Source organism: Hippoglossus hippoglossus, chromosome 7 (assembly GCF_009819705.1).
Source record: "Hippoglossus hippoglossus isolate fHipHip1 chromosome 7, fHipHip1.pri, whole genome shotgun sequence".
Lineage (NCBI taxonomy): Eukaryota > Metazoa > Chordata > Actinopteri > Pleuronectiformes > Pleuronectidae > Hippoglossus > Hippoglossus hippoglossus.
In genome coordinates this window covers 25,335,006-25,358,432 of record NC_047157.1, presented here as the reverse complement: position 1 = coordinate 25,358,432, position 23,427 = coordinate 25,335,006, and the positions used below count along the sequence as shown (strand labels likewise).

At 44.1% G+C, this 23,427-nt stretch overlaps 2 protein-coding genes across 5 annotated transcripts in view; both read right to left on the bottom strand.

Moving 5' to 3' along the window:
* Nucleotides 1-366: 366 nt before the first annotated feature.
* Nucleotides 367-23,427, bottom strand: part of bcas1 (brain enriched myelin associated protein 1) — a 39,707-nt gene continuing 16,646 nt past the window's right edge. The window contains exon 16 of the transcript XR_004614396.1: nt 367-406. The gene's annotated coding sequence lies outside the window, so the exon portion shown is untranslated. The remainder of the gene's footprint in view (nt 407-23,427) is intronic.
* On the bottom strand, nt 14,281-22,598 carry znf217 (zinc finger protein 217). Of its 4 annotated transcripts, none has more exons than XM_034590267.1 (5): nt 22,164-22,598; nt 17,682-19,051; nt 17,390-17,497; nt 15,921-17,291; nt 14,281-15,839 (listed from the first exon to the last, which is right to left on the bottom strand). In XM_034590267.1, the coding sequence occupies exons 2-5, from the start codon at nt 18,994-18,996 to the stop codon at nt 15,727-15,729; spliced, it is 2,907 nt and encodes a 968-aa protein (XP_034446158.1). In that variant the 5' UTR covers nt 18,997-19,051; nt 22,164-22,598; the 3' UTR covers nt 14,281-15,726. The 4 variants fall into 4 exon arrangements, with proteins under 4 accessions (XP_034446158.1, XP_034446157.1, XP_034446156.1 ...); XM_034590266.1 differs by having other exon boundaries at nt 21,710-22,215; XM_034590265.1 differs by lacking the exon at nt 22,164-22,598 and adding an exon at nt 21,594-21,826.

Genomic DNA, 23,427 nt, shown 5'->3' with positions numbered 1-23,427 from the left:
AACCCTTTATAAGGCTTAGATTTAACCTTTTCGCCTCGTACTCCTCAGAGGACGTAGTTTGGAGGCAACGTACAACAAACAAGAGACGTGTGTGATGAAGAAAAACAAGAGGAGGACAGTTAATGTTCATCTTTTTTAAGAAAATGAACAATAGAGGGAAATAAGAGGAGAAGTTTGAGTGACTCCTTGTTCAAACCAGATCCGTGGACCTGTCAGCTGATTAGTCCTCTTGATTACCATTTATAAGAGGTGCAGCGCTCTATTATTTGCATTCCTATTTAGCCACGATTTTGCGGAGGGCACACCGTGATTAAACTTGTCACGAGGCCTGATTGACAGGGTCAGATCTTCACATTCCGTTCTGCTGAAACGCAAAGAAAAAGAAAGAGAGAGAGAGAGAGAGAAAGTAAAATAGACACTGGATGTGTCAGCTTCCTTTTTCCTTTTCCTCTCCCTCCTCTCCCTCCCTCCCCCCCTCTTCCCCTCTTACAATCTCGGTCAGGAATGTTTTAATTTTAGGGATAGATTCTGCCTGTCAAGCGCGGCTGGACGGCCTGGAGTTCAGACGATGAGATGTGATGGGTGTAAAACAATAAAAAAAAAAAAAAGAAAAGGGGAGAGAGTGGGAGAACAAAGAGGAAAAGAGCTCACTTTATTGGACAGATTTAATTACACTGAATAGAGATTAAGGCAGGCAATCCACTGAGGTGTGAAATTAACCCTTGATTACTGATGAAGCCACGAACAGGGGGAGGGGGGAGGGGGGGGGGGGGGGGGGGGGGGGTGGAAGAAACAACAGTTAAAAAAAGATTGACCACTCAGTAGAGGGGTAATTATTTCAGATATCAGTTAAGGGGAAGGAAATCTGGAGAGGTAACGTTGGCATGAATAAATGGACGAGGAAAGGTAACTACATTATTAACCAGGCTGAAAACGCTAACAGAGGAAGACTTAACATGATCTGAAATCTAGCAGCTTGCTTGCATCAGAGATTACTAACCTTTCTGTTAGACTGGTCTCTCTCCCTGAAGGGGAATGAGGGCACAGAAAGGAAAGAGAAAAAAAAAAAAAAAAAACACAATTAAAAATGCAAGAAACGAGTTGATGCAATCTGCTCACGCTAAATGATGCTGCGGACTTATTTTTCCTGAAATCTCAAACGCAGTCTTTCTTTGAGGAAAAAAAAATGGACCGAGGATGTGAAACTGCAGATGCACGAGAGGGAGGATTTTTTTATATTTTTTTTGGAAGGGGAAATAAATCGTACTCGGTTCGTTTGACGTCTCGAGTCTTTTGGTGCAATTCACTGGACGAGAAATAATTAACTTTACTCACAGAAAAACACAAAGTAAAAACAGTCTGTAAGTGAAATATACATAAAAATACACATATACGAATGAGGCCATTGTTTCTTGCATGGTGACATTATCAGCCACTCATCCAGGAGGGAAGTGGGACATCCGCTCGCTCAGACCTGATGTTCCCGACGCAGCCAAATGCACGGCCCCGCCAAGGCTAGCTGTTCGTATAATTAGCGGTAATTAATGAACAGAAAGCGAAGACTCGTTTGTATTTTAAATGATCTTAAATGATCCCATTAGCACTTGTCATAGTCCTGTACACCAAACAGCGTGAGTTCAATTAGATTTTTTTTTTGTGTCATATTAAAGTGCTTTCGAGATGCCACATTTGAAGTCTTCCAGTTAGTCGTGCTTTCCCTCACATTATCTGCGGGACGGCCGCGACGTGTCCTTCCCGTGCCGCGAGCTCTCAGGCCCTGATGTGCACGGAAATTGCAGATGTTCGTATCCTGTGGCCGTTTCTTCTCCTTTTTGCACGTTTGCCTCTCATTTCCGTGCTAAAATGGCCAGACTCCACCGCCGCCGCTGCCTACCTCTTATCCCTAACTGTGCGTGCATGACAGCATGCATACAATAAAATATGTACCCTGTCTTGTACGTTTCATTCCCGGTGCTGAACGGACAAGGGAGGAGGACGGAGAGGAGGAATAAAGTGCCATAATGAATCTAAAAGGCATAATTCATTCTGATCAAACGCACTCAGGGATGAGTCATGCTCCGGTGAACCCTTCTGACCACTGATGGCTCTACAGCAGAGACGAGGACGAGGCGGGATTGACGAGCGCACATAAATTCTAATTATTCCCAATGTATGCGATTCCTGCAAATGGCCGTCCTCACAGTGGTGGCCGCTGACGGCTTTCTCTAACAAACCCCCCCACCCCCACCCACCCCCTCCTCCTCTTCCCTCTCAAAATGTCCCCTTAGACTTTTTTATGAAGAGCTCTGGCTGTAAACCTGGGACAGGAGCCGTGGAGCAGGAGGAATGAAAGCAGCGGGTCGTGCAGCCGCTCGCAGACGGGGGAGAAAAACACCCCGGCTCCAGCCCTGGTGCCGGGGAACAGGGAAGGTACGATGATCAATTAATCCAGGCAGTAATTGGATGAGTGTGTATGTAATGCGGTAATGCCGTAATGAAAGTCATCCATTGTGCACATTCTCTCCCTGGCCGGTGAACCATCCCCCTCATCATCCTCTGGATCTCAGGTGCTTAGCCATGCAAATCTGTCTGACAGCCCAGTACATCTCTGTCTGCCTAATTGGACAGTATAGAGTTGTTTATGGATATTGCAGACATTTAGGACTCAGTTGGGGGCTGCTCAAAAATCATTAGCGAACGGCCCCTGTTACTGGACTGTCAACTTCACTTCCCCGACGTCAAAGCGCTGCGATAAAATAAAGAAAAAAAAATGTTTATCTCTGTCAACAAGGGGGGGTTGGGGGGGGGGGGGGGCGGGGGGAGGCTCTTTTTAAATGGAGCAGTAGAGTTGCTGAACATTCAAACATGTGACGAAGTGAGAGTGGATCCCAGCAGCTTGTTATATCACCGTGTTGTGACGTGTAAGCGCTGGTGGTGTTTTTGTTAATTAGAAAAACAAGTCCGTCCGTACATTACCTCGGATGAAAGGTGCGAGATTACACTGCAACGCTCTCGTGATATTCAGTTTCACCGAGTTACACCCGCTTGCAATCGGTGTTTCGGTGGAGTGAAGACTTAAAGGTGAAGAGATCGATTGTGTTCATATCGACAACGGAGCAAAACATCCAGTTTCCTTCGGTTTTAAAAAAGCGTTTCAGCCTCTTTAAAGTCATGATATTGAACAATTCTTCATTAAAATGTCTAATAACAACTTATTGTTATTACATATTCTGTTGACTTGGGTTCTTACATTATCCAAAATGTCCTTTAAACGTCTTTTAATTTCCTCCCACTGTTTGTATCCTAATGGATCGTGATTATTCTCTGATGTTTGCTGAGTAATGTGGAAAAGAAAAGAACTCAAAGGAAAGTGGACTTACTCTCGTCAGGTGGAAACAAATATGAATATGAATATTGAACTATATGCTCACAGCGAAGATGCTAGCATGCGGATGTTCAGGTGTAACCAGGTCAACTGGACAACTTGCACGCTAACGTTTGCTAACTAGCGCTAAAATCTAATTATAGCCGAGGTTGAAGGAGATTTTGCTTCAGGAAACATCAGGGTTTCACGAAAGTCCTTCAGAATTTATCCTCTTGGGACCTTGAATATGTGTTGTTGCATATTTCATAACAATCGGTTTTGAGTCATCCTCTGAGGACCATGAACATCTACAAGGCGAGACAAACAATCCATGGAATAGATGTTGGGCCTAATTTCTGTCTGTAGAAAAGTGGTGACAAACTAATATTTCCAAACACATGAACACATTTACAACAAAAAACATTGCTCTCCCTTCGCCTCACTGGTTTGTCCTTTCACCGATATATATAAAGGTTAGGTATTGTACATCGGGCGGCGCCGCGCCCCCTCCGAGCTCCCACCGGCTCCAAGCGCGAGCTGCAGGTTTCGGCTTATGAATGTTGAAATTGAAGGCACTCTGATTTGCATGGCTGAACACGGCGAGGCAGGGGAACAGGTCAGAGGGACGAGGCTGAGCCGAGCTGCACGGAGGCGATGTGCTCATTGTACTGACGTGACCTCGCACACGCCGCGAAACCAAAGAGGGGCCAGAGGGGCCGCGGGCCGCGAGCCTATAACGGGAAAAAAAAAAGCCGGACGCACCGTAAACAGCGATGACTATAACCACCAGCGTTATTTATTAACGTTCATTAGCTCGAAGTCATTTCAAAGACAAACCGTCGGTGGAGTCGTCAAAGCCAGTCCTCCAGTTTCCTTTTTTTACCGTTACACTTCATCGCCGGGATGCAAATGTGCAGGACGATTGATCCGTGCGACCACAGGAGAACTGGTGACAGCACAAGGGTGAATCCAGCTCACTGTAACTCTTTCTCCCCCCCCCCCCTCATTCCGTCTCCCCCTCTTTCTCTCCCCCCCCCAGCTCCCTTCCATCTTTATAGCTGAGCCAATCAATGGCAAACCAGTGTCTATTGTCTGTTCTGTGCTCAGGTCCCTGCCCTCCTGCAGCACCCCCCCATTACAGAAATGTTTCTTCCCATCAGTGCCTTTACTTATCACTTCCCGGGTGACATTGAACTTCCTATGCCCCGGCCGCCGAGACACATCTCTGAACTCACACAATTACTCTTCATCCCCACTAACAATTTAGTAATGAAGTATTGATTTCCAGATTCCACTCTTATGGATGATATTAGATTTTGTTTGATAAACTGTGCCGGGGCCTCTAATCTGCACTGTCCCTTTTCCCACTGTCTGTAAAACAAAGTGCCACTGGAGAGATAATGACCAGAGAACATCGATGAACTCATTTCATCAATTTGTAACACTTGACAATGAAAAAGGGCAGACATTTCTCAAGCTGCAATGTCAAAGTTTATTGCTCTGGGTACAGTCTTATTGGAAGCCCGACATCTTGAGCTGCGTTCAGCACTAATTTATGGGCCCCAATGTGCCAGTTACTTTTAAAGGAAATGTTTGGACACTGGGAGGATATTAGTGTTGCACCTGGGTTGTCTGATTCCCGGGGCCACCGGGGATTCACGTGTCACGTTAGAAAATACGGACAGAGCCGAGGAGAGCCAGAGACTGTGGCTGCATGTGCGAGGTGAGGAAAAAATACTGTCGGACATAAATCATGCCGAGATGTTGCACGTGAATCACATTTGGCATGAATCCAGTTCTTCTTTCTTATACTGTTTTCTTAGATTATTAAATCCACCATTAAAAGTAAAGATTGGGAATTAGAATCGGTTGATTTGTGTCTCGTCCCCCAAAACATCTCACGTTAGAAATGAGTGAAAACATCTCCGTTGAATCGGAAGCAAATGATGGTGTTAACCCTTCAGCTGTAATACAAAAGATTACCAGTCAAACCAGTTGATCAGGTTAAACTCTCCTAAAGCTGTTTTGATTAAAGCTGCATCGATACAACCACGCTTTTCCCGTTTGACGAAGCACCAACTCTGCCACAGATTCATCCACACTCCACCTGATTTAGTCCCTGGGAGTTTTATCCTCAAAGCTGATTGGTTTTCTCGCTCAAGTTAAAATATTTCAACTCAAACGAGGGAAGAGAAAGATGCAAATATTGTGTTATTGTGTCTTTGCATTGACTTTGAATGTTTATCTTTTGGTATAGATGCACCATGGGTGTGTTTTTTTTATCAAATACCTGTAAATATATCTCCAATAGTCCCGTTAAATCAAATCCAGCTAATTAGGATATGTTCCCTTAATTTGCCTGATTTCTTTCATCAAAATCCATGAATTATTTTCTGGGAAAACGTTGAAAATGTTTAAAAACGTCTCAGACCATGTTAAAGAAAGTGAGGAAGTCTTTCTGGGTTTGTCCCTCACACCAGATCCTTCCAGCAAGTTTCATATTCACGACAAACCAACAGGAGTGAGAACACAACTTCCTCGGTGGAGGTATTAATTCCCATCAGCCTTAGCTGCACTTTGTGTTTGGCACTAATTAGCAAGTGTCGTTAACCATCTTGCACCACACCAGCTGAAGATTAGCATGTTAGCATCGACGTGCTGCATGTCCGCGGCGCAGCCTCAGAGCTGTTGCACTGCAGCCGTGCCGCCTTCACGCGGTCGGATCATCAGGTCTCCGCTGCCTTTATGAAACCGATTAATCCTGGTTCAGTTTATTAGTCTCGTTCGAGACGGGCTCTTCCCAGGAAGTCCTGCTGAGGCACCTTTATGAAACATGTGCCCCTCTGGTCGTCCATGACACCAGATTAGTCTTTGTTGTTCAATAAAAGTCTCGGTAACACTTTCACCTCCTCGCAGCTCCGAACCACGAGATTACACGCCGAGAACCTTCGCCCGTGTTTGGATGATCGATGCAGAAAAACTGCACAATCGTTGCCCTGAGATTTCGTTTTACGTCTCTAAACAAAATCCCCTTTTAAATGCACATATATGCTGCATCTCCGGCCGCCTGGTGCGTTTCTGTTTTTCTTTTCTTTTTCTTAACTACTGTGTTCCTCCCGCGCAGACGATTTATCTGCCGCAAAGTCAAATTATTTATTTCCCCTCATTCATCCTGTTAGAATGAGAGACCTGAGGAACAACAGCCAATTTAGATTGAAAATCCCAGTTCAGCTCGGGGTAATCTGATTTCTCTGCTCCCCAGAAATCTACATGTATAGTGCTTATCAACTGGGTTACTGGCAGGTAGGAAGAATAACCCAATTTGAGGTTACTTGTTTCTCTGTGTGTAGTATTCAGTGTCACATTGCATTAGAAGAGGAGGGCTATTGCTTTGTGGAATTGATGCGTAACTTCCTCGCTCCTCCTTTCCCAGATGGAGCCGCTCATTCATTCCCATGTTTTTTTTCACATCCCACAACCACATGGAATAACAAAATAATCCAATGTAAATGCACTGCAATCAGATAATGGCTTTAATGGATGCATTAAAAGAAAAAGGAAACCAGGCCCGAGCACATCGCCACTTCTTACTTTTTACATTTCTCTTATCCGAAGGCAGCGGCGTTTTGTCTTCTTCCTCGCGACCAAGCGCACGCGTCGGGGGAAGTGACAGGTTTGAGATGGGTTTACGGGGCCAAGGAGGCCACCCCCTCTATGTGCTGCCACAATAACAGGGGGCCGCTCCCACACCTCCCACCCTCCCCATTTGCAGATATTAAACAGGGTCGAGTATGGGTTGTGGTAACGGATGACCACCATCCACACGGCCCTAATCACCACAGAGGTCAATCCTCCTCCAACGAGGCCGGCGCTTCCTTCAAGGTGATTATTGATAAAGGATGACACGCCGATGTAGTCACAGGAGGAATTATACTCAGGGGCCAATCACGGAGATACTCCGGAGAGGGGGGGCCCTTTGCTTAATGTATAAATACTGTGGCGGGACACGATTCTCGTACCTACTGAGTGACTATAAAAGAAACGGAGTGGAAACCATCAGGGATGCAGGGAGCCATGTCAGCTGCCTTTAGACACAGACCTCCTAATATCTTTTAAAGGAAACAATCATCTTTCCTGATGATCCAAAATGTCCTGTAGCAGCCAAGGTCAAACACACACACACAGACACACAAACACTAGTAAATGCATCATGTGTTCAACTGTGCATTGTGTCTCTTATTTGGCCCTCTTCATCTACTACAGGGTTCGATGTGATTTCAAGGTGTTGGTAGATGCTTCAATTGTGTGTCACAGAAAAGTGGTTTATAGATAAGAAACATATAAAACATATAAACAAACACATAATAATATATGAACATACAAAAACATATAATGCAGACAGTTCCTTCCTAACTTGCAACTTGTACAACTCATCAATGTAATGATATAATAAAATCTTTAGGTTTATGTTGTGTCTTTATTTTAATTGGTGTATAAACACACACAAACACACACATGCAATACAGTCAACACAATAGGATACCGCATTATGAGTGTAAGAGAATATAGATAAAGCAGAAAACAACTTTATTCAAATCTCACTGGTGTCGAATTTGAATCGCAAATTACATGAAAATAATGTTTGTGTATTTCAATATTAAGTGTGTAAATAAATAAAAGCACCGTTTCAGTTGATTAATATCCGATAGCACAGCACACATTGAAATTCAAAAATTGTAGATGATTTACACATGTATAAGCATTTAATAGAAATATTAAAACCTACTGTAAAGTTATTATATAGTTTATTAAATGGTTGTTCATAACTTAATTTGAGTTCCCATTTTCAGAGGAATGACTGTCCAACAATGTTTGATATCATTTATCAAACAGGTTATGTTTGTAAACCAGGTTCTTTATAAACGTAACACTGAACATATATTATTATATATATTATGTTGTTTTGTGGTATTAATCATAACTGTGGAGCATTTATAAATCAGTGATGAATGCTTCACGATCCCTATAGTGTTGTAAACATCTCAGAATTGTTTTAAATGCAAAGACAGTGATCGATTAGCTTCGGAGCGAAACCAGAATGTCCTGCAGATGAAATCCTGTGTAATGTCATGGAAACTCTTATAATTGGAGATAAATTTACTGTTTGACAAGATCAAAGCTGCAAAAAAACCCACAAATTTCCTTGGCGTCATTGTCGACATATTTACTGCCCTGTAGCTTGTTGATGGGGGGGGGGGGGGGGGGGGGGGGGGGGTGGAACCCGTTGCTTAGGAGGTAGCATGTCCTACCAATCACTCTCCTCTTCTAAAGGGGCTCCAATGGCACCTGAGGGGGAATCTCATGGCTGTCATCCCAGAAAGGCTGCCGCACTGATGCCTGCTCACCATCTGCTCCCCATATGAGCAAAAACAGGCAATTGTCTCCGAGACGGCGCCTCAATCACTCCGTCATTGATCTAATACACTTTAACTTCGGCTTTCGGGGCCGTGGACGACATTTGGGTGGAATCGGCGAGGTGCCCTATTTGCTTTTGCAGGAGATAATAGTAAGTGATTGTGTGTGTGTGTGTGCGTGCGGTGGAGGTCGAGTGTGCGTTTTGAAATGTATATCACAGCCCGGAACCCGTCTCAGCACGGACTTGGCATCTGACGGTGAAAGAGGCAGAACAGTGGGACCCTGTCAGTGTTACACTTCCTGTAAATAACCCCTCCACGCCTTTGGTTTTTATCATTCCCTGCAAATGATTCCAGGCCCCTCCAGAGTCGAGGAGAAATAGCATTATTTTATGGCAAGGAAGAAGAAGAAAAAAAAAAAGAGAGAGGAGATAAAAAAGAGGAGCCGGGGAGAGAAAAAGGGAGATGGGGCTAAAAAAAGGTCCTTCAGGGAACATGGTGTAAATGAAGTTCCAGGAATGACACAGGCGAGCAATGAGGCGTGGATGGAAAATATACGCTGCACATCATCGGATAGAGATGCCAGTGGAAATGGCTTCATTGAAGTGTCAGCCCTCATCCATCAATCAATCATCCGCGAGAAACAATAACACTGCGGCGATGGGGCAGCTTTTATGGGGCTTACTCATGGGTATCAGAAACAGCACTTAAGTGTGGTTCTGACACTGGGAGAAAAACAGAGGTGAGGCGCTCGGCTTATTCCACATGCAGGTGTAGAGCAGATAGGGAGGGACTAAGTATACAGTGCCCCCCCCCCCCTCCAGCAGCAGAGCTCTGGACAGAGGAGTTTTTAACAGCAGCTTCTGTGTATCTGCTTCTTCTGATGTTGATATTCTGGATTTACTGTAGGTTTGTTTTTTACATTTATTGAAATTGAACCAATGCAGATTCCTCCGTACATCGCAGATGAGTGCAACGCTTGACGGTGATCGTCGCTCTCCAAATATCTGGCGACTCCTTTGCTCACTCATGCTGCCATCACCTCAGCCGACGTGTTGTCCTTCATCAGACGACATTTTTTTAGAAGTTTGAAAATAGGCTAGTTCTTACTGCCCTTCCCCAACGTAGCCCAGATGGCTACCGTTGAGGGCGTAGACCGTACATAAAGATGGACGATGCAGCTCGTCTTCCTCCCGACATCCAGAAACGAAGCCGAAACATCCTACCAATTGTGTAGCAGTAACGTTTCACCCCAAATATCTAATTACGACCAAACTTAATGACAACAAGATGATGAGAACAAGCTAAAATGACAGAAACTATCCCTGAGAAAGTTGCATTTGATGTTTACTTTGATTTTGTTGTTTGGTCCAATTCGCTAGCATGGAGGAGGCGTAGTTAGAGACCTATATTGCAGCCAGCCACCAGGGGGCGATCAAGATGATGGCTTCACTTAATTTACAGCCTGTGGTAAAGGTTTGGAAGTTCAACATTTCATAATCCTCGTCAAGAATCCTGAAGGTATATTTACGGCTCGTTTCGAAGCATCACCGCAGCCTCGTAACAGTTAAACCAGTTATTATACATCGTCCGGCTGCCAACGTGCTTTCTCATCGTGGGAACTGTTGTGTTTCTCTGTCATTTTGATGCAGAGCCCCGAGATAATGTACGTTGTGATTTGGTGCCATACAAATAAAACTGCATTGAATGTTGTCGACTCTTTATTTCAATGTTGCTTTAGATCTTTCCTCTGAAACGTTCCCTTTAAAAATCCTCTAGATTGTCTTAGTTTCAGTAAACAGGCGGTGGATTCACCCTGATAGTTACACATATGCTGGGATATCACCCATTGGTCTGTATTTAAAATACATTTAACGTTTTAAGAAAGGATTTTAAAGCAAGTAACAGATGAAGTGAGTCTAATCTCAGCAGGTGAATCCTTCCAGAGTTTGTGGGCCTGTGATCCGTTGGTCACCACGAGGCCCTGGGAACCAGCAGAGAGAGACCATCGGCTGATCCCAGGCTCAAAGGGAGTCAGTAGATCCTTCACACACAGAGGTGGTGCTAAGTGAGAAGAGTCGTCAATACGGTTTTAGAATCAATGTGGAAATGAACCCGGAAACCAGAATGATAACTGTAACATTTTCTAGAACCTGTAATAATCCTATAGAAGCGTTTTGGTGCAGGGAAACCGGAGCAATACCTGTAGAGAGGGAATTATAGAAATCTAGATATAAAAGAATCGACTCTAGAAATCTACTAGAAACTATATATTTATATATATGTATGTTTTTAAGGAAGGAGTTTTTAATACATCACTATATTAAAAACATGTTGGCACCTCACAAACTAGTAGTGCTGCGAAATGGAGTATAACGGCCATATGTGTATATATATATAATCAGCAAAATGCTAAATGGTACAACAGTCGCTTTAGCTGTACGTGAGCCTTTTGATTTCCCCAAACCAAGTCTCTTGACGGCTTCTCGGCAACATGAAACATGACACGTCATCCATTATTCTGTACATGTGCCTTGCTATCTCAGCCCGCTCCATATGGCCCCTGTTGTCTCCAGACACCCAAATCCCTTTCCTCGGGCCAGGGGCTGTTTTTGTGGGAACCATTACATCGCTCCTCTCCCTCAGAGGAACGGGGTGACGATGATGAGCAATCACAGCCGGAGCAGACTTTCTGCCTCAAATTGTGACAGGATCCTCGACAATTGACCACGTCCCGCTTTGTTTGGCCCAATTGCTAATTCATGCAAGTTGACATTCTGGAGGCGACAATTATGAGTGATGAAAGGAACTGAAAATACGAGGAGGGAGCACTTAAGGGGAAAGGAGGAAGCATCAAGTTGAGTTTATCCTGAATAAATCCACATCGGAAGCTCTTCTGAAAACCAAACCCCACTGAACAGGTGAGTGGATTTCAGACCAAGCATGAAATGTTATTTGTGTATTGAATTGTGCAGTAAAAAGTCTCCTGTGAATCCTTATCAACATGAAAACTAATGTGATGAAAGACTCTTGATAAGGAGCCTCAGGTGTTTTGTGCAAAAGCGATTTCGGACAAAAAACAAATCCCACGTGAATTCTTGTGAAACTGTGCACAGTTGGAAATAAGGCGAATTAAGGAAAAAGGAAAAAATTGAAGTTTTAAGATTGATAACAATCTGTTTTCTCAACTTGTAAACTTCTAAATCTATAACTTCACCTTGATGATGTTATTGGATTAATCCAACGTTATTTCCAGACAACGTGACGGCCCAGAGATGATGAGGATTCCTACAGCGAGAGGACGAGTCTGCAAAACAATAAAAAAACATGAAGGTAAAAAAGAAATGCACAAATTAGATTAGAGAGAAAAAGAAAAATACCGAATAAGAAGTGAACATGGGGAGAATTCAGAGTGAATCTTCGTCGGGAGCTTTCTGACGTGAAGCCCCTCGCAGCCTCCTGGACTCGGGGATCGGGGGGGGGACGGGACGCATGTCATAAGCTGTTGTCGACTTGCGTTCTCTGCCACGCGTTTGCACTAAGTTTGCCACAGAGTGGGGGGAATGTGAGGGTGATGCTAAGTGAAATGCTCATTTTGCGTTTGTGATTACCAAGGCCCATGGGCGATATGCACTAATGTGAGCTAATGCAATAGATTACACAGTGCTGGCCCAGGGGAACAGACAGCAAACAGATGTGGTCTACTCCGAAATGGGAGGAGGGACGGGGAAGAAGAGAGAATCTAACTTTATAGTCCTCGATGTGCTGAAGATTGTCCGTTGCAGTTTATTGTTTACAGAATGCTTCGGCCGTGATAGGCTGCGTCAGACTTCTCCTTTTATAGAAACGAGGGGAGTCAACGTCTCTGCTGATGTGGAAGCTTTTACCAAACTTCTCTTGAGGAGCCTTTGCTGTTTCTTTTTCAGGTCCACGAGCTCGCTGAGTCACGGGAAGAGGAGGAGAAGCTGCTGCTGTGTGAAACTTTCAGCCATGATGATGAAGATGATGAAGGTGATGTCACAGCAGGTCAACACCTGAGTGACATCATGGATCAGGGTGTGGTCAGCAGACTCGTCACTGAGCTGAAGAAGATCAGCAGCGTTTTTATCACATTGTGCCACGAGAGGTGTCTTTTTTTTTCAAATCGTGTAATTGATTGAAATCTGGTTTATTTCTCACTTGAGCTTCATTATTCTGATTTCACCCTGGACACGTGTAGTTCTGATGAAGCTTCACTGCAGCACAGGGAAGTTCTGCTCCTCAGACTCAACGTGTGAGGCTGTGATCTCGACTTTGTAAATGCTGCCATCTAGTGGCCGACCTGAGTCATCGGTGGGGACAGGAAATATAAATATATATAAAGCTTTGTATCATGTTAATTCACGTTTTTACTAATGATAAAATCTCAGTAATTAAAATATTGTTTTGTGAAAAGTAGTTTATAACATTCATGTTGTGATAAAGTTACTTTGACAGGATAAACTTGTAAAGAGCATCAATCTGAAACCATCTAATTGCACTGATGATAAAGCCGAAATCTTGAATAGGAGATGCTATAAAAAAACATCGTAGTCCTTTAAAACTACATCGTCTCAACACAGTTTCCTCAGATTGGAACATTTTTACGTAGAAAGTGTTTTAATGGCTTATTTGGTGTAAACCTGAACTCAGTACATCAGGAAACTTTCTCCTCAACAACCTGAACAGAGCTCAGTAAATCTGCCTTCATGCACCAAGTGCTTGCGATGTATGTTTAAAAACAGTCCTTTAAGTTTTTGTAGAACAATGTCACTGCTTTTAACAAGAGCTTCTAATTTTCCACAAACAATTTAAGCCACTGATTCCTGTGCGTTTCTATCTATGTTCTGTGTATTAACCTGTTGTTATTGTTGGTGTTATTTGTCCCTGTGTATCCAAAACTTTTTTTATTTCATTGCTGCACATCTTGATCAGGACTCACAGGTTTAAGAGAAAATGAACACTACCAAGGAAGTTCTGTTTTCGTCTGCTAGTTAGTAGGAGTATGAAAAGAGGATGGATTCCCCTTGAAACTTGGAAGGATTTGGTTTTGGGTCAAGAAGTAATTTTCCTGTATATCCAGATCAGGGGGCGGATCCAGGAATTGTTTTCACTTTGTTTAACATTGTGAGATCGAACATTTAACATTTTCGTTGATTTCTCAAGAGAATAATTCATGGATCTTTATGGGGGAAAAACAAATCTGACATGTTAAGGGGACTGATATTTATGAGTGGGAGCTATTTAGTGCAGATCCAACTAAAAATGTGGATCTAGTGAATTTAAATGTGGTTTTAATACGTTGACTTTTGGACAATTCCAGTATCTCAATGTGACCTTCAGGTTAAAACATAGAATAAATAAATGAAATAAAAATAAAACACAAAGCGCAACATCACACAAAAAGAAAAGCAGTGCACCAACTCATTGTGTGCACGTTAGGGCCTTAAAGCTGCAGGTAAATAACACATAAAACCACCGAGCTCTTCGCATGTCACTTTATTATTGAAAGGTGTCATACAAATCTCAAACAATATTTTCATTTTTATATAAGTACACATGTAATGTGGATACCAAAACAAAAAAACAAATAACTTAACCTAAGCCTTTCAATGTGGCAAAAATACTAAATTACACAACAGATAACCTGAGACTTTTTTTGTTCACAGTGTTTACATCGAGCCAGCGTCACTGGTTTTGTGTTTTTTCCCCCAAATCCACACGGTCACACATGTAAAAAAAGGCCACGTTCAGCCAGAGCCGAGACAAAACCTCACTTTCCAGACACCGAGGAAAATACAGCACGACTCTTTAAACACACAAACAGAAATCCACGAGGTCTGGTTCATTTTGCAGCTCATAGATTTGAGGCCAAAGCAGCGGAGAGACATTTGCCATTTCAAAAAAAAAAAAAAAAAAGGGATTAAACAATAACCTCGATATCTGTTCTGTGTTTTAAAACCGGGCTCGTGAATATCAAGTATATGAAAGAAGCACAGTTAATCGTTTGTGCCGTTGGTCGAGACGGCCTCAGTAGGAGCTGCTCTTTGTCACCAGACCAGCTCGGGTTTCGAGTGGTCGACAAAATACTGTGACGGACGACAAACTCGGAGCTTCGGCTGACGCGGCCGCGAAACAGCAGCTTAACAAGAACAACAGTGTGGAGAGCACAATGTGAGGTAGACCACTCCAGCAAACACAGAAGGACTCGTTACTCTGGCCTGTTTGTAAACCACTGGGCCGAAGCCATCAAGTTATTGGACAGAAGGTCCCCCACCCCGCCAGTGCTTTGGGAAAGGAAACAGAAAACTGGATAGTGCTTAATCACCGCTTGGACGTCGACAGTTGGCAAACTGAGCAGCAATTCTTCACACAAATCTTTCTTCTTAGGTTTTCACTTCATATAATTTCATGTACCGATATACTGACGTTGTCCCACGTAACACATTTTACTGTTATGTCATAGACACTTACAGGTACCTGGACTTTAGTGTGGGTCAAAAACAACAGTTCAGAGGTTCAGAGGAATATCACAGTGCACACCAGTGGAAGAATAACTTTAAAGAGAGATACTCTGCACTTTTTCATTCAAAAAGTACAAACAAAAAACAAAAAAACAAGATGTACACTAAACGCCTGAGCCCTGAAATATCAACACAACATAAATGTTCTGCTATTGAAAAAAAATATTAAATTAGAGGAGCCACTTTCTGAGCACAGACGTCTCTTCTTTAATCTGTACATTGAAAACATTCTCTCCAAAATAAGGTAGCAGCACAGTTCAATCTAAAGAGAGGAAAACAATCTGTTGTTTTCAATCTTCACTTGATTCATTTACCAGGTTTAACTTTTCAAAGATCCCCCAAAAAAACACCAAGCCCCACTGTGTGCATGTCAATAGATTCTTCAACCCTTTACCTTGGAGCCACTTCAGCTACTTTTGTCCGAAGCCCCGTAGCGTTGATGAGGGAACGGGCCTGAGGGGTCTCTCCTCTGCAGCATGGGCAGAGTGGGTAAGTGTTGGTACAGCACCGTTCTGCCCCCTGAGAAAGAAAACCGTTCAGTTAATTCCACAACCTGCGAGAATCACCCTCGTTTAAATGTATAATAAACCTACTACATACCTGCTCTCTGGTTGGTCAGGCCCGCGTGACTGGGGTTAGCTGCCGAGCTGTGATAGAGGGAGGCCAGGTCGCTGGGCGTGTAGGGGCGAAGCAGGTTCATCATGCTCCACTCAGCGTCCAAAGCTCCTCCCATAGCCGACGCCGTGTTCTTCACATGACCCAGCGTCTCAGGAACCGTGGACGGAGCCATGGTTCTCACACCTCTCCCTGAGATGATCACCCTGCTGGATCCATCCCCGAGCGGGGCTCTGAAGCCCGGCTTCTCCCCCATGTCAGCCTCCCTGCCGGTGGGTACCGAGTACTTCAGTCTCTTGCTGGAAGATTCGCCAAAATCCATCTGGGGGAGGCTCCCGAATCGGCTGGAAAGGCACAGCCTGGCGGCTTCCGAGTGCCAAATGGCATCACTCCGCACCGGGTAGCTCCTCTCACCGATTCCCACTCGGTCCGGGGGGCCCGGTCGCTCCATCACGTACTTGCTGCCTGTGGTGGGTTTCCTCATGTGCTCGGAAAACCTGGGGGATTCCTGACTGGGGTGTGGGTCAGAACTCTGTCTGTAACGCTGAGTCTCCGGGACGACATTGTTGAGGGGTGCGAGGACCGGGGAGCGCTTCACACCTTGAGGCGGGTTAACAGGCGGCGTCTTCTCCTGAGGTTTTGCGGGTTGGCGAGGAGGGGATTTGGTTCGACGAGGGTGGCGCCTGTCAATCATCGGAAGCGGGGTGACATCTTTGCCGTCGAGCGCAGGGGGGCAGCCCGTGTAACGCTTCTGTTTCACACTGCCTCCATATCCACTCTTCTTGGCGCTGTCCGACTTGTCCTTGTGAGTCAGCCTCTTGTGCATAATCAAAACCTCAGGGTACATGGTTTTATACGCACAAAAAGAACAGGTAATTGGATTTAATGCGTTTCTGGGTTCTACACCGGCAGGGATGGAGAGAGACGCTCTTAAGCACAGATTTAATGGGGCCTCAGAGTTTTCCTCTTTTACATCTTCCCTTTCCATCTTCATGTTAACAGGCAGAGGGCACTTTACCACCACGTCATCAGTCGGCGAGTAAGCAGACTTGGCAATTAATTTCTCGTACTCAGCGTTCACCTGAGCGAGGGGTTTGTCCAGTTTGCTAACCACGCTATCGTATTTGTCATCCGGTGTCGCTGCGGCGCTCGGAACCCAGAGTTTGGATCGAGCCGGGGCGCTACTCTCGCCGTCGTTTCCGTGTCTTCCATTAGAGGGAGATGGCGCCGAAGGCACGTGTCTGCTGGCGAGCTCCACATCAGGTTTGTTCTTGTGACGACGCTCCAGGTGATACTTCAGTGACGTCTTCTGTGCCGCAGCGTAGTCACAGTAAACGCACTTGAATGGTTTTTCACCTGAAACAAAGAGAAGAATAAGCGACGTTGAAAAGAAATGAATCACAGAATTAGAAATACTGGACTCATATTTATATTCAAGCTAAATGTGTCTGTACCTGTGTGAGTCCTCAGATGAACTGTGAGGTAATAGCTGGATCGGAATGACTTGCCGCAGTAACTGCATTCTTTAGATTTGACCTTTGATCGATCAAACCCGTCTTCACCTTTGAAAACAGACAAACACACAAATTAATCCACAGAGTAATAAAAACACAAATCACAGATGTGTTACCATCCTTCATCAGCAGAGGGAGCACTTGGTACCGGAGCTTTTCTGCATGAAACAATTCACCATCAAAGAAATATGTGTGTGTGTGTGTGTGTGTGTGAATTGATCCCAAAATGTACCTGTTAATGCAGCTTCCTCCACGCCCTCCTCGGATCCTTCCTCCACGTGGTCCAGGGAGCCCACCCTCGACAACTTCCCCTCCAGGGAGGAAGTGGGGCTCTCCTCGCCACCTCGCTCTCGCTTGTGCACCCTGGAGTGAAGAACTAACTGGTGGTACGTCCTGAAGGTTCTCTGACATTCCTCACAAGTGGTCGGCCTCTCTTTGTCCTTATCTTTTTGCATGAGAGACCTCCGGCGTGGCGCTGGGCTTTCTGCTACACTCTGCTGCTGAGGCCGCGGCTCTCTTCCAAGGACCTCCTTCGCAGCCTTGTCTCCTTGGCCTTCAGACCAGATACTATTCAACTCCTCCTTATCGGAGTTGCAGTCCTCGTTGTCTGTGCTGGCTTCCTGGCCAATGTCTTTAGTATTATTTGGACCCACTGCTATCTTGCCCTTTGTAGCAAGCTGCCAGGCCTGATAGGTGTTGAAGGGATCTAGCTGGGGAATCCATTTTGATGATCTCTCACTTTGCAAACTATTTCCTGCAGAATGAGGCCGAAGGTTCAAACTATGAAGAAATGTTTCCTGTTCGGTGAGGGACTCAGTAGTGGCGTCCACGTCTTCCTTGTCTTTATCTCTGCTGTGCTCTATCTCTCTGTTGTGTACTTTACTATGTTCAACCAAACTGTCGTGGTCGGGGAAGAAAAACCCACAAACCATGCACATTTTGTAAACAGTGACTACCGGCTCTGAAGCAGGTTCTTGGACTACGTCATTGACTGTAGCCGGGGTCTCCAGGTCCTGCTGGGCCTTGCTCTTGGGTCCAGGCTTCGCATGCATCTTCATGTGGTTCTTAAGGAACCATGGCTCTCGAAAACGCCGGCCGCAGACATTACAGCAGTAGGTGAAGTAGTCCTTGTGCTTCCTCATATGAGCCTCCAGCTCGCTGGCATCTTGCGACACCTGGCCACAAACAATGCAGCTGTGCACCTCCTCTTTTTCACTGGGGGGGTGGCTGCTTGGTTTGGGTCGGGCTCGCTCTCCTGGGATCCTGAATTCAGCTTCGACTCGGAGCACAGTGGGTTCAGGAAAAGTGGTGGGGTGCTGAGTGAGCACGTGGGGTCCTAGCTCGTCCTGATGAGTAAAAGTCTCCTCACAGAACATACAGGACAGCGGCGAGCTTCCTGCAGATTGATACGCAGCCTTCTCTGAGCTGATGGCGTGCGGTGTCATGCTGGAGCCAGACCCTGGGATGCTTGCATTGTTACTAATCAGAATATCTTGGCCAAGTCCATCTGGGCTCTCCATTAACGGCAGCAGCGAGTGAGTCGGCATCGTCCAGTGGAGGCGGAGCAACAACGCTCTATACACTGTGCAGACTTTTAGGAACCTGGAAAATATGAGAATATGGGAAAAGAGTCTTCAGGGCTTTGCTCAGTAAGAAACTAGAATCAGGTAGCTACTACCTGACTGGAGATAAATATCTGTTTGAAATACAGCACACAGAATTGACTTCCCTCATACTGAAACAGGAAATGTGTCTTTTTTAGCAATCAACTACACAGACAAGTCATTTCCTCTATATGCAGATCACTGATAAAACACATAAAAACTGTATTTTTTCCTGCTCACAAGGTTCATTTCTCTAAATTCTTAGTATGTACGTGTGTGAGCAGCTGTGATACTTCAACAATCATATAACTTTAATGTGATTAATATAAATGTATAGGTTAATACTGCCATTCCTCTACAATATGTTTGTTAACTACACTCTTTCAAACAAAGTGTAGATGGTGATAGTTACCACTGAATACAATAAACTGCAGTTGGATAAAACAAAAACTGAAATCCATGACATAAAACCATAAATATAATATTTAGCTTTGTCTAGTTTTACAGCTATCTGATTCTAAATGACACTAAATTAAAACTTTAAAAACATTACATGGATTTGGTTTGGGTGCCATTTAAAAGCTTTCAACAACAACCAGACACCTAAAAACTCGTTGTATTATCCACTCCTCAGCTTCCTTGTTGACTCACATGTTGCACATTTACCTGGTATGTTTCAGGTGTGTGATCCTATTCTACTTTTGTTGTGTGACCGGTGGCACTACCTCCTGGTGACTTAGTCTTAGTACAGTTTCAGCAGGTACAGTAAACTCTAATATTTCTATTATCTACACATGCACACACACGTTACACAACCAATTCAGTTACAGAGAAACAGATCACTCACATTCAGGACTAAGAAACATCAATGAGTCTAATTAATGGTTGATTGAATCATCATTTTAAACTCTATTGTTTGTTTGTTTATTGCTTTTACAGTTATACGCTGCGGATTACTCTCTGGATGCTGTAGGTTGTTGATACTTTTACACAAAACGAAGTTCCTCACGCATTAATGAAGTTATTAGAGTCGAATTATGCGGTTGGGGAAATTCTAAATCTCACCGGTTGCTTGATTGAGTCAGGAGTGGAGAAACTGGACGAGCAGGTTCATGGCGATGCCAAAGTGAAGAGTGTGACACCAACACAGAGTAACGCCCATTATAACTGCTTTAGTTCATTAAAGGTTCAGTTGTCATTGATACTAAAAACATGTAAAGTTTGAAAAAAAAAAAACATGGCGGCCTCCGTAGAGAGGACCCCCACCCGATGGAAATATAAAGTATTTAAATATAAACGGCCGTTCTAGGGTAAAGAAACAACAACTCGGATGACTTCATAATCAATTAAGGACAATAGATCCTTTTCATTTAAATCCTGAACCTATAAAAATCACAAGTATACTTTTTAGGTTACCTCTTTGCTAAAGAGATGGTTCACCCCAAAAATGAAAAAGCTCTAATTATCTACTCACCACTATGCAGATGGGGGGGGGGGGGGGGTGAAGTGTTTGAGTCCACAAAACACTTTGAGTTTAAACAGTGTTGCTGCCAAATCCAATACAATTTAAGTAAATAGTGACATTCTTCAAACGCAAAAAACAAAAGAGGAAAACATAACATGCTTCCACGCTGTTCTAATCCAAGTTACTTCAGTTGTATTGGATTTGGCTGCGACGCTGTTTACCCCCGAAACTCCAGAAGTGATTTGTGGATTCAAACACTTCACACCCCCCCCAATCGGCAAAGTGGTGAGTGGATAAGTGAATTTTCATTTTTGGGTGAACCATCCTTTTGAAGACATCTCTATATATATATAAAGAAACAATCTTATATATCACATGACGTCCACGACTTTTATTTAATTGTCTCTTAATTATCATGACGTCTTTACTCTGATTGTGTGTGATTTCCATATTGTTTGTTGTTGCTTGTATTGAAAAGTTATTATTATTATTATTATTAATATCAGATGAGTTGTTTTTCCTAACACTGAACAACGTGTGTTATCACTTTGTTTGTTCTTTGTGTCGTTGTGGTAATTTTACCTGAGTTAAATCCAGGTGATACATCAATAACTTTATATATATAAATAAATATAAATATATAACGTGTGGAGCCACCTTGTTCCTCAACGCTCGTTTGGACCATTTACGCAATTTATTCTTAAGAGTTTCTCCTGAACTTCCATTAAAGAGCAGCTATTACGCGTGTATGTGCGCTTAATACGCACGCGTCGATACCAATCAATAGAAATTACGCAAACGCGGACGCTTGGAATCGCGAACTTTTACTCTACGTTAACTTTATTTGTAACGTTCATGACAACACACTGCGAGTTGGACCCACCGTGTGTGTGTGTGTGTGATTCCACTGATGCCAGTTTATAAAAGAAGTTGACACACACACACACACACACACATGCTAACGTTAGCGAGTGAAGTTAACGTTAACAGAAAAAAAAAAACAACGTACGCTTTTGTTTTTGTTTGCGTGTGTTTTTTTTTTTTTTCTCCCTGCTGTGAAATGTTAGAAACTCACCAAACACAAAACACACACACACACCGGCACAGTTTCCGGGATCGATACCGAGGGGACGCGGAGCTCCGGAGCCGCTAACGCCGATGCTAGCGATGCTAACGCCGATGATCACTCACCTTGTATCGGATCATTTTTTTTTGTTCGGACTCTCTTTCGCCCGTGCAGCTGTTGAATCCGGCCGCGCGCGCGCCCCCGCTCGCTCGCTCCCTCTCTCTCTCTCTCACACACACACACACTCACTCTCTCACCAACGAATGGGGCGCGTGCACGTGCAGCAGTTACTAACCCTCCCTTCCCCAAATAACAAAAAAAAAAAAAAAAAAAAGAAGTCACGTGGTCGCGTGGAACAGAAAGGAAAAAAAAAAAAAAGAGTGCACGTTAATCTTAATTAATTAATGAATAAATAAATAAACAAACAACAAGCACGGCACCTGTGTTTGTGTGTGTGGTTATTTACTCCTAAACAAACACGTGTTGTTGTGTTTGAACTTGTTATTTTCCCAGTGATGCTGTTACACACACACACACACACACACAGACACACACACACACACACTTCAGTCCACTGACCTGTTTAAAGCCACTGTGTGTAGTTTGAGGCCTCAGGCTACACAACAGCACTAGTCTCACATGTACTGCTGCTGCAGCCTTTAAAGAGCGGCCCCCTCTTCTTCTTCTTCTTCTTCTTCTCCTCCTTCTTCCTCTTCTTCCTCTTCTTCTTCTTCTTCTTCTTCTTCCTCTTCTTCTTCTTCTTCTCCTCCTGCTCTCACTTCATGCATCAGCTACCATGTGGAGGTGGGGGAGGGGGAGACTCAAACTTTTCACAGATACATGAGGTTTTTTTTTTTTTTTTTTTTTTTGCAGAAGCTGAGAGGCCGGGTTGAGTCATGAGGACGTTCTCAGGTTATTCCTCTCAAAGCCTCCATGGAACCTGAATAGAAACAAGCCAGAGGAGATTGTTTTAAGGTTCACACTTTGATTTGATTACACACACACACACACACACACACACACACAGCTGACGAGCCCTGGTACTTTACAGTGGTGTATGTAAATGTGAGGAGAGGAGGGAGGGGGGGCTGGCTAAAAAAAAGCCTTTAATTCAAAGAGAAGAGTCAACCGAACATAACAAAAACCTTATTACAATAACAGCAATTATAGCAGCTGACGTGACGCAGCCTGTGCCGAGCCGGTGGAAACGTATCGAGCAGGGAGTCGGTGAGATAGAGATCCACCACCTACAGCAGCCTCCACAGGCCTGTGTGTAATTAAACAGCTGCCCCTCCTCCACCCTCACAACCCTGCACACAGACATCAGGCAGGGGCAGCAGCAGCAGCAGCAAGCCATGCACGGCTCAGTCAATGCAGATATTCAGCCGCTGACACACACAGACACACACTACACTACACACACACACACACACACACACAAACTCCCTCTGAATGGCAGCAATGTCTGGAAGAAAGAAAAAAAAAACTTTATCAGTAACCACTCCCAGTGAAGGAACAGTGAACAAAGACTGGTTTGCCAACACCATCTCTCACATTAGACTCTACAGTCCCCCCCCACCCCCCCCCCCCCCCCCTCTCTCAGTAATGGCTGCTTTGTGGTGTTATTATTAAAATATGTGTTTGCTTTTATACATGTATGTTTCTTTTTTTGTTGTATGTTTTAAAATCCTTTGTCGTTACCAAACAGGTTTAGATCCACGTCTTTGGGACGGAGGCACCAGTAGATGTGTAGGTTTTGGCAGCCGGAGTCTGCAGCAGTGCATGTGATCACTGGGCCGCTGCCAGATACTAATAAAGGGATCATGTGTCTTTCACATAGTCA

What these genes read in the sequence shown, in the direction of transcription:
- znf217 (XM_034590267.1), bottom strand. Translation starts at nt 18,996, where the DNA reads ATGCCGACTCACTCGCTGCTGCCGTTAATGGAGAGCCCAGATGGACTT. An exon ending in GGAGGAAGCTGCATTAACAG is followed by an intron (nt 17,498 to 17,681) that starts GTACATTTTGGG and finishes CTGTTTTCAAAG; the next exon opens with GTGAAGACGGGTTTGATCGA. An exon ending in CCTGACCAACCAGAGAGCAG is followed by an intron (nt 15,840 to 15,920) that starts GTATGTAGTAGG and finishes TTTCTTTCTCAG; the next exon opens with GGGGCAGAACGGTGCTGTAC.